The sequence below is a fragment of the Dysidea avara genome, chromosome 11 (genome assembly GCF_963678975.1).
Source record: "Dysidea avara chromosome 11, odDysAvar1.4, whole genome shotgun sequence".
NCBI classification, from domain to species: Eukaryota; Metazoa; Porifera; class Demospongiae; order Dictyoceratida; family Dysideidae; genus Dysidea; species Dysidea avara.
Window position 1 is genome coordinate 26,968,474 of NC_089282.1, and position 12,308 is coordinate 26,980,781.

Sequence of the window (12,308 nt, forward strand, 5' to 3'; positions counted from 1 at the left end):
TTATGTGTGTTGGTTCAAAGAAAGGGATTTTAAAGTGGTTTCGTCAAGGATGGATATCTGCTTTCGGTTCAGCTTTCAGGTACTTTCATTGTAGGCCTACGTAGTTAGAAATGAAAAGGTTTAATTGATGATCTTTCCCTGCCATATTTAGGGTATCACAGTAAAATCATTTTCACACCTAATTTTTCAAAGTTTTCCCTGGGGAAGGGGACCCCATGTGCTTTGCACACTTGTAGTAATCCTCTCTAAAACCATAGATAACTCGATAATCTATAACCCCCCATTTTAACTTACCCCCACCCCCAGCTTAACAATCTGGAGGATTGAGCCCTACATAGTATCAATAGTTCATGTTATGGACTATTGATAGTATAGATTCATGTATGTCTGCTGTTGTATGGCTGCCAATGGTTGGTTTAGTATCTATTGGCCAGTGTTGTACATACACATCAATTAACATCAAATGAGGTTTTCATGAACAATTGTCCCTACCCATTGTAGGGTGGTGGTAGCTAGTGTATAGTCTTGCATAGCCAGACCCTATTTCTCCGAACGGCACTTATCGATTGGAAATTATAAACGCCTGCTCCGAAAGGGTCTGGGGACTCTACAATAGAATAGTTCTGCAGGCAGATCACTGTGTGATAGTAACGAAGCGGTAAGCCAAAGAGCTCTCGTAATACTAGACTCAAAGCAGAGAGCATTTCTCTTTAGCTACAACTTATAAGTTACATAACAACCAACACCACAACATGGTTACAATCAATCATATTACTGCATGCGACTGCACGTAACTGTTCATAATTATGTAATAGTACAGTATTAACTGGTCGTCGGTCAATTCTCGACATCCTCCGGGGCAGGGCCAAGGATCTCCTTGCTCCATTCAGATATGTTTTCCTTGGCCTTAGCAGCAGAACGTCTTATTGGGCGTTGTGTCATCAGTGGTGGATGTTCATCATCATCATTCTTAAGTTCTGTAACAGTCTCATTCTCACCAGTCGATATCTCTAATGGATAAAGTTTAGAAATTGGTCGGTTTGTTCTTCCACTATTGGTCTTCACTTCTACAGCCCGAACATATCCATCGTTCCCCTTGATCAGCCCCTTGATCACTGCCATTTTCCAAGTAAACCTAGGTGAATCATCATGTATGAGCACCACATCTCCAGTTTTAATTGTTTGAGGAGCACATGTTCCCTTCACCTTGTAGAATTCTCTAAGGGCAGTGAGATACTCTTGCTTCCAGCAACCTTTGAAATGTTGAAGTATCTGGGCTTGATGGGTGAAAGCTTCACGGATTATTGGGCCAGTAATGTAGTCTGGATCTGTAATATCTTCCTCACTAACTTGTTGATATGGTAATGCTCCAATCCTCCTTCCATATAGTAAATGTGATGGACATAGTGGTTCTGGATCGTTCAGATCAGTTGAAGTGTATGTCAGTGGGCGATCGTTCAAAATGGCTTCAATTTCAACGACAATAGTTTGTATTGCAAGCAGTGATATAAATGTCCTCCCGAGCACCTTCTTGAGGGTGGTCTTGGTAAGCCCAATGAGCCTTTCCCAAAAGCCACCATACCATGGTGCTCTTTTGGGTATGAACTAGCTGCCATGTTGTCCCTTGTTTAGTTAGTTGTTCACTAAGGGTAGTAGAGCTAAACATCTTCTCGAGTTCCTTTGCAGCTGATTGATAGGTGGATGTGTTATCCGAGATCATGAGTCGAGGAAGGGACTTCCTGCCAACAAACCTTCTAAATGCTTGCAGAAAGTTCTCCTCTGTTAAGTCAGTTACAACTTCCAAGTGTACAGCTCTTGTGTTGGCACATGTGAATAAACATATGTACACTTTCTGTTCTCCTCAGTTACGTACAAACAAAGCTCCTGTAAAATCTACTCCCGTTACACTAAACGGTGCAGCACACAATGTGTGTGACTTGGGAAGTGGAGGTGCCTCTGGTACAGAGTATGGCCTTCCTGAAACCTTTCGGCAAATTACACATTTCCTTACTAAATTTCTCACTGTCTGACGAATTCTAGGTATCCAATACCTTTGGCGCAGAGCTGTGATAACACTGTTTACTCCACTATGGAGTTGGTTGACATGAGTCATGTTGATGATTAGGCTTGTTAGTGAATGCTTTGTTGGCAGAAGGTAGGGAAATTTTGACAACTCACAAAGTGGTGCATTGTGAATTCTTTCACCGCATCGAATGAAGCCATCCTTGTCCAGAAATAAATGGAGCTGTCTCACAAGTGACTTCTTCTTTCTAGAATTAGATTGTAGATGTTTGACTTCTTGATGAAAGTAAGTCTGTTGGCAGTTGTAAACCCACTTGGATAGAGAATTGTTTATTTCTTGGGTGGAAAGTATTCCTGTGAGGCGAGCATTGGGATTCTTAGTGTTGTGGATAAATCTTGAAAGGTAAGCAGTGATTCTTAGCAGCCTTGTCAAAGAACTGTAATTGGAAATTGATAGAATCCTGTGCAGGCCTGTCTGTTCAAATGACATTGCTTTATCATTGACCACCTCATCAATGGTAGGCTCTGTCTGCAAATGTGATATTTCAGTCTCATTCTGTTTCCACTGTGGCCAACTTGATTGCTTGGTAAGCCAAGATGGACCGTACATCCAAAGAGAATCATAAAGCACTTCACTATCTGTTCCTCTTGTTAAGAAGTCAGCAGGATTATCTCCAGTAGGACAGTAATTCCACAGTGTTGGTGGGAAAGTCTGAGTGATTTCCTGGATGCGATGTGAGACAAATTGTAACTTCAACTGTTTCTTGCTGGAAATCCAATGCAACACAATTAGACTGTCTGACCATATATGGATTGGGATATCATGATAATGGCCACCTAAAGAGGTAATAACAAACTTGTGGCTACAAGAGCTGCCATAAGCTCCAGTCTTGGGAGAGTAAGTTTGCTAAGTGGTGCAACTCTTGTCTTTGCAATAAGAAATGTTGTGTGACTACCATATTGAATGTATACCACAGCTCCATATGCCTTGAGACTGGCATCTGCAAAGGTGTGGAGCTCTTGAACTTTGTCAGAGTCATTGTCCAAGGGAAAGTACTGTCGTGGAATTGTTACTTGAATTGCCTTCTGTAAGCTGTCTACTATGCTACTCCATTTGTCTTTCATTGTGGCTTCCAGTGGTTCATCCCAATCAATGTTCTTCTCCCAGAGTTCTTGCATTAACAGCTTGGCACGTATAGTAACTGGAGAGAGAATGCCCAGTGGATCAAAGATCCTGGATGAGCACTGTAAAACTTTCCTCTTGGTAACACCTGAATCAAGAGTAGAATCAATTGGCTTTGGTGAAAAGCTTATTCTGTCTGTTGATAAATCCCAGCTTAAACCTAGCATGTTTACTATCTTGTTAGAGTCAGCAATTTTCTCTTCTTGTACAACAGCTTGTAGTTGGGGGCTGTTAGAAGCCCAACTCCTCAAATTAAAATTTGCTTCTGACATGATAGCTCTTGCTTTCCTGAAGTATTGCATGACATTCTCTTCAGTAGCACCACCTGAGATAATGTTGTCAACATAGAGATTCTTTCCTATGTTTTCAGCTATTTCAGAGTCTTGATTTTTGAGATGGAGTCGAAGAGTGGCATTCAACATAAATGGTGAACTGGTTGCTCCAAATGGCACCACTTTGAAACGATAAGTGTCAAATTCTGATTCTGGGTCCTCTGGATTTGACAGCCACAGGAAATGGGTAAAATCTCGGTCATCATGATGGAGTTGTACGTGTAAAAAAGCTTTTTCAATATCTGTAGACACTCCATACTTGTGGATGCGAAAACGTAAAATAATCGAGCAGAGATCATTGATCAAAGGGCGTCCAACTTCCAGGCAGTCATTATGACTTGGATAATTACTCGACATTCCGCAACTGCAGTCATAGACTATGCGAATCGGGGTTGTACTAGACTCTTTCTTTACATGGTGGTGAGGTAGGTAATGTGCTTGACCATTACCCAGAAAAGGTGTCTGATCAATTGCTACTCTTTCTATGAACCCTCTTTTCTCTTGTTCTTTGATGATTTGATCATAGGTTCTCATGAGGTCTGGTGTGCCTGCTAGACGTCGGACTAGAGATCTGGTTCTTTGCTTGGACACCTGATAATTTGATGGCAGTGGTGCATGGTCTTCCTTCCAAGGGAATTTGACCACGTAAGACCCATTGTCTTGTCGTGTGATTGAACTATGCAAGTAAGTGTCCATGAAATGGTCAGAGTCTTTCTCAGCAGGAAAAGTTCCACTGGATTCAATCATCCAAAATTTCTCAAGTGTTTGGTCTTCATTTACGTGATTACCCTGAATAGCAATGTGCATGCTTGTGATTTCATTGCAATGATCTGAGACAGCCAATGGACCAGAAAGAAGGTAGCCCAGCTTGGATTGTACCGCTGTAGGTCCATCTCCTCTCACAACATGATCTTCCACAATTTTCCAATAATAATCAACCCCAATCAATAATGATATGTCAAATCTGCTGTGGCTTACCATTGAATGTGCTAATGTTAAATTTCTCAAGTAAGGAAGTTCTTGTAACTTTGAACTTGAAATGCACTGAAGTGGGGCAGCAATCTTAGGAACTATCAACACTGACAGTGGAATCATTTCACCTGTGTTACTGACAATTCTAACGGAGGCCACATCTAAATACTGGGGTGACATGGCATCAGTTCCAAAGGAAGCCAGAGAGACTTGCTCTTGTCGAAGAGGTGTTAACTGTAATGTGTCTGCTAACTGTAATGTGTCTGCTAACTGTAATGTGTCTGCTAACTGTAATGTGTCTGCTAACCCTTTAGATATAAAGGAGCGTTGGGCACCTTCATCAAATAGAATGTTCGCAGTAGCACTGCCTACATCAGAGATAACATTAGTCACTGCAGTTTTAAGTAAGCAAACAGAGTTATCAGGGTTGCATAACACGAATGTTTGAGAATCAGTTAAAGCTATTGTGGCTGCTACAGGAATGGTTTCCTTTGGCGTTTGATTAGATTTTGCTTCAGTAGACTTGCTTGAACTATCCTCCATAGACTGTTGTGGCTTTGTACTGACAGCATTACAGATGCTAGTGTGGTGTTTATTGTTGCATTTCTTACAGCGAGCATGAGAAGTGCATTGGCTAACTCTGTGTTTGCCCAAGCAGTTGAAACAGAGTCCTTCCCTTTTTATGTGTTCTAACCGTTTCTCAGTGTTGACAACTGCATTACAACTATTTGTAGTGTGTATGCCCTTACAATAGACACATGTAATCTTCATAATTGGCCTACTGGTACCTTTATCTGATCTGTAATTCCTGTGGTGGTCAGCACTTCCAGAACCAGTATGTAGGGAAGCTGTAATCATTGGTGGTGTATCAAGTGGGCAGGTAGTGGCTGCTCCTTGCTCAAGTATTTGAATCTCTCTTAGCAGTGCCTCTTGGAGCTGATCAATGCTCCAATTCGAATTGTTTTGCTCCCTTGCTAAATTATGTCTGACCTCTGCTGGTAGTTTGCCCCAAATAATTGGTATCAATAAAGCACCATATGATTCCTGAATTATGCCCAAGGAGAGCAACCCTCTAATGTGACCCTCAATAGTGTCATAAAATGCTCTAAGATCAACCATTGCATTCTTTGGATTGGGAAGATTCAGCAGTGCCTGCATGTGTGCATTCTTAACCTTGTCTGTTTGTCCAAATCTCTCTTTCAATATGTCAATAGAATGAGAATAATTCGCATCAGTGAGCGGAAAACCTGCCACAGCTCTTGCAGCTTCTCCCTGTAGCTGAGCTCTCAAATAATTAAATTTCTGCACTCCTGATAAGGTAGGGTTCAAGTCCACTGCTGCACTGAAGGAGTCCCAGAAAGTTTGCCAAGATAGAGGTTCACCACTAAAGGTTGGTAAGCTCAACTTTGGAAGGCGACTGACACTGCTCTGACTCATCGTACTTCCATGACTGCTACTGTTACTTATCTGATTCTGAATCACCTGACCATCCTCAGACGGGTTTATCACATTGTGTGATTGTTGCGCTGGCAAGAAAGGTTGTGCCGACAGGCTAAGACTTGGGCCTTGACTTGAGTCTTCATGTCTCATTGGGGTGTGTGGCTCTGTAGGTATGGTCGAATATGTTTTCCGAGTAAGAATTCACTTCATTTAGTCCAATCTTTCAATAATAGTGTCTTGGATCTCGTCAGCTTCATATACATCCTTTTCAAGTTCCTCTGGCTCTACTATGAGCACTGAAATTTTCTCGTCCAGCTCTCGAAGTATATCTCTCTTCCGAGTAAGTTTCTCAAGGGATGTGCTCAAGGTAGCACGTTGTGAGTCGTTCAGTGGTTCGCTGGACTCTGTTATTTCGTCTACACTGTGGTAGAGCTTCATTAAGTGAGAGCGGTATGCTCTGCGAGACGCCTGTAAGTGCTTCAGTTCCGGGCCTCCATTGTTTCCGGAGTCGACAGTAACTGTGGTAAAGAGAATACAACAACTACAAGTTTCTCAGAGTAAATTTGCTTGCCTTCTGGGGTACCGTTCTCACTCCAAATGCCACGGTACCACAGCTTTTTCATAACGGGTTACAAAGGTAGGCGTAGCTAGCCGTAAGGCGAAGCGAATCCTGGTCACAGCACCAATTAATGTGTGATAGTAACGAAGCGGTAAGCCAAAGAGCTCTCGTAATACTAGACTCAAAGCAGAGAGCGTTTCTCTTTAGCTACAACTTATAAGTTACATAACAACCAACAGTACAACATGGTTACAACCAATCATATTACTGCACGCGACCTGCACGTGACTGTTCATAATTACGTAATAGTACAGTATTAACTGGTCGTCGGTCAATTCTCGTCAATCACTCCTGGGTAGGGGAGTGTTAATTGACCTGAACCACGAACTAAAGAGGTGACAACAACTGAGCAGGCGCTTATAATTTCCAATCAATAAGCACCGTGTGGAGAAATAGGGTCTGGCTACGTGAGACTTTCTTGTGTACAGGTTGTGTCGATCTTCATGTACATCAGGAGGTATATGGAATTGGGACTGAACCGTAAAATGTTATCCACTCAAATACAGCCAAGCTGTAAATAGGCGCAGCCTTCAAAAACCTGGGTCAAGAGTTGGGGCGAAGAAGATTACTAATGCAGCCTTTAAAACCCTATCATTACCACCACTTCTTGGCTGCTACCTTTGATTTCACAACTTTTCACCTAGAGAAAAGGCTGCACCTTTTTTATAGTTTAGCTGTTTTGTTTTTTTTGTTTTTTTTTTTTGTTCTTTTTTTGTTTCACTTCTTTTGGAGGATTGGCTTTTACTACCATACAGACAAATTGATGATTGTTATTACAATCTAGCAGTTATTATTAAGGGTTAGGTGTTGTGGAGGTCCATGATTTGAACCCTGGACAACTTTGTTTTTGCTCCTCGCTGACTGTATATTAAGAGTACCTCAGCTCCATGATCCTACAATTGTTGGTTACTGCTCTGTAACTCGGCAGCTGTTACTCCAATTTCTTTCAAACATACAGTACAGTGTAGTAGGGATCATGAAGGTTTTTCTGGTCTAATAATCATCCCAAAACCTTCCCTCCATGTCATCTTGAATTATTGGTTAGTATAATCAAACCCATAAATGCCTGCAGAGTGATCCCAAACTCTTCCAACAAATTTTGTGGATCTTTAAAATATATATTGAACTGAATTTTCTGTTGACTGTCTGACTGATGCCCCCAACCAAGTATATATCCTTTGTCCTTAATTGTGTCCCATCTCCACTATTGTGTAGTTGTTGATTTGTGATAACACGTAATGGCTTCAGCTGAGCTTGAGAGATGTCTGTAATTTCTGTAGTAACTAAACTGATTACAGAGACACTTCTCATGTTGTTCTTTACTTGTAATACTGTATAACGGCAGAACATGTCTGAAAATGATGCAGAATGACCACTCCACTTCTCAGTACCGTATGATACAAAATTTTGGCAGGAGAAAATTTTTTGCAAATTTGGCAAAATGATTTCAATTCACCAAAATATTCTAAATAGACAGAACGCAGTATGACACAAACATTCGCCAAAATATTATCTGCCAAATTCACCATGAATTAAGTTTGTCCCATAAACTTTTGTTACAAGGAATGTTTCACCGTTTTGTGTATTTGATATTGTCCTTAACATACAACACTTTTAGTTACTGTTATTGTACACATTTCTTGTAGTGGAACTATCAAATAGTTGTCATATGAGATCATGTTTATATTGTGGTCCATTAGTGGAAATTGTGGTTACCTTAGTGTACACAAGAAATGTTTGATTTACCTACTAACTGATTAGGTGATTGCATCATACCATCAATATGTAAACAATTGAGCAAACATCTTTTCAGGTGTTCAGTGTTTTGTATGGCCCCCCATTTTACGAACTCTATCCACCCAGTACGGCTCACCCCTACTGGAGGCCCCGCCATATGGCGTACACCACACTGGGCAAAGGCTTCCTTCCTTCCTCGGTCACTGGGAAGTCAATCTATAAGTTGTCAAACGAGCAAACCCGTGATCTTATTAGTTAGGCAACAAAACCATTTTATTACACACATTGTTATTATTGAAAGAACTGAATCTGATAAAAGAATTTCTACCAATTTTAAGCACCATATTTGGTTGTGCAATTACGTGTAGCAGTACATCAGGGCTATAACACAAGTGGTGATGTTGTCTGGTCACTAACATCATTTGGTGGACTATGAATATTGTTAGCTTGACATGCTCTGAATTAAAGAGTTGTGATCATTTAAAATGGTTGACATTAGTAGCCATTTCTTGCACACCGTGTTTTATTTCTGCATGTCAAGTCCGAGATCTGCTCCCAGTTGCACCTCAAGCCCGTCTCTGTCACAAACACTCTTAACAGCTAGTTTTAATTACTTAGCAATCAAATTCAAACAATATGGACTTCAAAAACATAGCCTAATAGTATTACTAAGTTCAGCATAAGAAGTGTCAAAGCTACAACGTGGTGGATCACATGTCACTGCTCTTCTTCAGATCACGTGCCTTACAGCACTCTTTCACAGTCCAGTTGATATATATCACTTGTTTGTGTAATTATTAACTCCCAAAATTATCCATAAGCTGGTTATGGGACTGAAGTTTTACTGTAGGAAGAAGGGAAAATAATATTTTGAATATCAACTATTAAATTGTTATAATAGAATATCATCATACACCAAAAGGACAACTTCCTTGTAACATAGCTGAATCCTCTGCTGAACTCTGTACACAACACAGGGTCTTCGGGTTACTAAATTCCATAGAACCCTGTGCCTTAAAGTCTAAGACCTTCTTCATGTTTATTATACACACTAACACTGACAACACATCACCACCTGGAAATTAATCTTAAGAGATGTAGTAACTGTTTCTTTCTACTAATTAATGCTACATTTAGCAGCTGTCAAGAGTGTTAAGGTACAACAACTACATAAAGGGTCTAAATAAGTTATGACTACAGACCACAGGGGTCTACATAATATAGTAACCCAATCGTCCTGTATTGTGTCACCTCAGTGAATATGTAGCTGACTGCTGTAATACTACTCGTCAATGTATGACATGTTCACAAAAGATTTTCTTGTTGTAGTGACTGGTCAACCGAGCACTTAATTTAATTTTGTCTTGTAATTATTGTTGCTATTGTTTTTGTTTTTTTACATGTACACACACCTTGCCGTGCCCACAAGATCTCATTTGCTTGATCTTACTGTGGTCACATGAGACCGAGAACTAATAATGTATTGTATGTATCATCTTATTACTAATGATGGTTCTCTCTCTGGTGACTATACTATTACAGTATTATCTCAATCATACAATTACAAGTACAGTGAAACCTGTCTATTCCGGTCATCATAGTTCATTGAGGAGGTGGCTGCATTATACAGGTCACTTTGTACACAGTTGGCACATGTTGGGATTTTTATAATGGCCAGTTTAGACAGGTGACCTCTTTATGCAGTGACCTGATTAGACAGGTTTCACTGTGATTTTTTCATTACAACTCGATGGTTGTAAATCTGATATCCGTTTTATTAGCATACCTTAATCATATGATCGTCACATATTGTTGCTTTTTACACTTCATCTTCATGGTGTTTAGCTCGATTTCTTCCAAACCACAAAAGGTTTGAGGTTTGATAGTTAACCTACTACCTACATAGCAATTTTCATTAACAGTTTTACCCTGTACACCTGACAAAATATTAGTGTTGATTGGTTGGTAATAACTCCACAACTGTTTATCTTGTAACTTGTTACCAAGATTGACCTTTAAGTGTGCGAAAGGAAAGAGAGAGAAAAATGAAAGAAATTAAAATGATCTGTGAAGGTTTTTGTAACTCTTGAATGCCTGTGGCAATTATACTCAAACTTGGTACATGGACTATTGAAGGTGAAGAGCATTTCCACAGCAAAAATTGTCTCATTTCATAAAGGCAGCACGGACGAAAATTGTGTCCTATCAACAACCACTGGTGTGGCATGCTGGCTTCCACATGACACACTACCGTGTGTCTTACAACACACACACACACACACCACTCTCTTCCAAATAAAGCCCTGTTACATTGTCACACCTACCCAGTGAAATATTGTGTGCTATGAGTTAGTGCTGGCAAATTGTCCTAGGACAGGATTAGTACCATAAAGGAGTACATGTATGTCTCACAGGTGAAGTGTGGGCAGATCCCCATCAATACAGCTGGGTAGACTACTTCACCAGTTAACACCAGGTCCCCGTTAATACAGCTGGGTAGACTACTTCACCAGTTAACACCAGGTCCCTGTTAATACAGCTGGGTAGACTACGTACTTCACCAGTTAACACCAGGTCCCCGTTAATACAGCTGGGTAGACTACGTACTTCACCAGTTAACACCAGGTTCCCATTAATACAGCTGGGTAGACTACTTCACCAGTTAACACCAGGTCACCATTAATACAGCTGGGTAGACTACTTCACCAGTTAACATCAGGTCACTATTAATACAACTGGGCAGGTCCCTATACAGCTGGGTAGACTACTTCCCCAGTTCATATTAATACAGCTGCATAGACTGCTAATCCCTTAGAGTAGTTCATCCACCTGAGTTAAGTGTTGTTTAGGGGCCCAGGAATAGATGGACACAGTTTAGTGGATAATATGAAACTGATAGGTTAACAGCATGAGGAGTTATGATTAGTCAAACATGGGATTTTGGAAGACTATGAGACCGCTTTTTGTAGATCCGATCACATTTTTTGCTTTGCTTAGCTCACTACTGTAATAGAACATACACTTGTACAAAATACTCTAATAGAACAGTCAGATTTTACTGTTGACAATCAAGGATGTACCAAACTACTTATAACATGTATTAGTCTATTGTACACCTAATGTACATGTAAAGTCACTGTGTGATTGCTCTTCTATAGACCTGCTATTTCTGGAAGTCATTGAGGCAATATTTAAGGTGAGACACAGTTATCCTCATACAGCTAACACTCACCATACACACACAGAGACTGCTATAATAATTGTAACACTACTCCAAGACCCCCTGATCCAATGTGTTTACATGGAGGACACCATAGAATGCATCAAGAATGAGATACCAGTGAAGGTCATGGATAATGTACAGGACATTGTTGAGGCTGTACTGACACGCAACACCAATGCGAGATAACACTACAAAGATGAGTATCCCAGAGTTGATGTCAGTGGGATCAGCAGCAAGTCTCTACACCAACAGGACCAAGACCTAATCGAACACGTCACTGAGTGTAAAGGGTCAATAGCTAAACTAGTCACTGGTATCTATGACACAGGAGCAAATCACAAGGTAGTGTCACCACATCCTAGACTGGCCTCATCTCATCCCCTCACAGGTTGGAGTTGTGTAAGAGCCTCCAGTGACCTCCACTAAACAACCAGTATACACAGAGACTATACTACAGGATGACATGTTACACACACCATCACTAATTTCACAACTCTTCATTCCCGTGGGTGCCCCTACACATATATAGATATAGTATACCACAATCGGTTCCATAGATAGTAGAGGGTGTATTAGTGTCCTCTACTATCTGAGGAACCATTTCTCATGATCCTAGTAGTCCAAAGGTGAGGCTATGGTTTGGGTTCAGCCATATTCATTCAGGGTTCCTGCATGGTACAGTGGTTAGGGCTCTAGTGTATTATGAAAAGTCACAACAGGCATTGTGAAATTAGTGCTACCCCCATATATGGTCTTGTCAATTGTTTATTGAATGTAGTA

The 12,308-nt window shown here is 40.6% G+C and overlaps 1 protein-coding gene across 3 annotated transcripts in view; it reads left to right on the forward strand.

The window, feature by feature from the left end:
* The window catches only part of LOC136238919 (uncharacterized), a 50,714-nt gene extending 38,656 nt beyond the window's left edge, over positions 1 to 12,058 (forward strand). The window contains exons 4-6 of one of the 3 annotated variants that reach the window (XM_066029635.1): positions 11,464 to 11,501; positions 11,551 to 11,870; positions 11,917 to 12,058. In XM_066029635.1, the coding sequence (XP_065885707.1) occupies positions 11,464 to 11,501; positions 11,551 to 11,638 (126 nt within the window). In that variant the 3' untranslated portion in view covers positions 11,639 to 11,870; positions 11,917 to 12,058. Of the gene's footprint in view, positions 1 to 11,463; positions 11,502 to 11,548; positions 11,871 to 11,916 lie in introns of all 3 variants that reach the window. The other 2 variants (XR_010693268.1, XM_066029618.1) reach the window with 2 other exon arrangements.
* Positions 12,059 to 12,308: the final 250 nt, after the last annotated feature.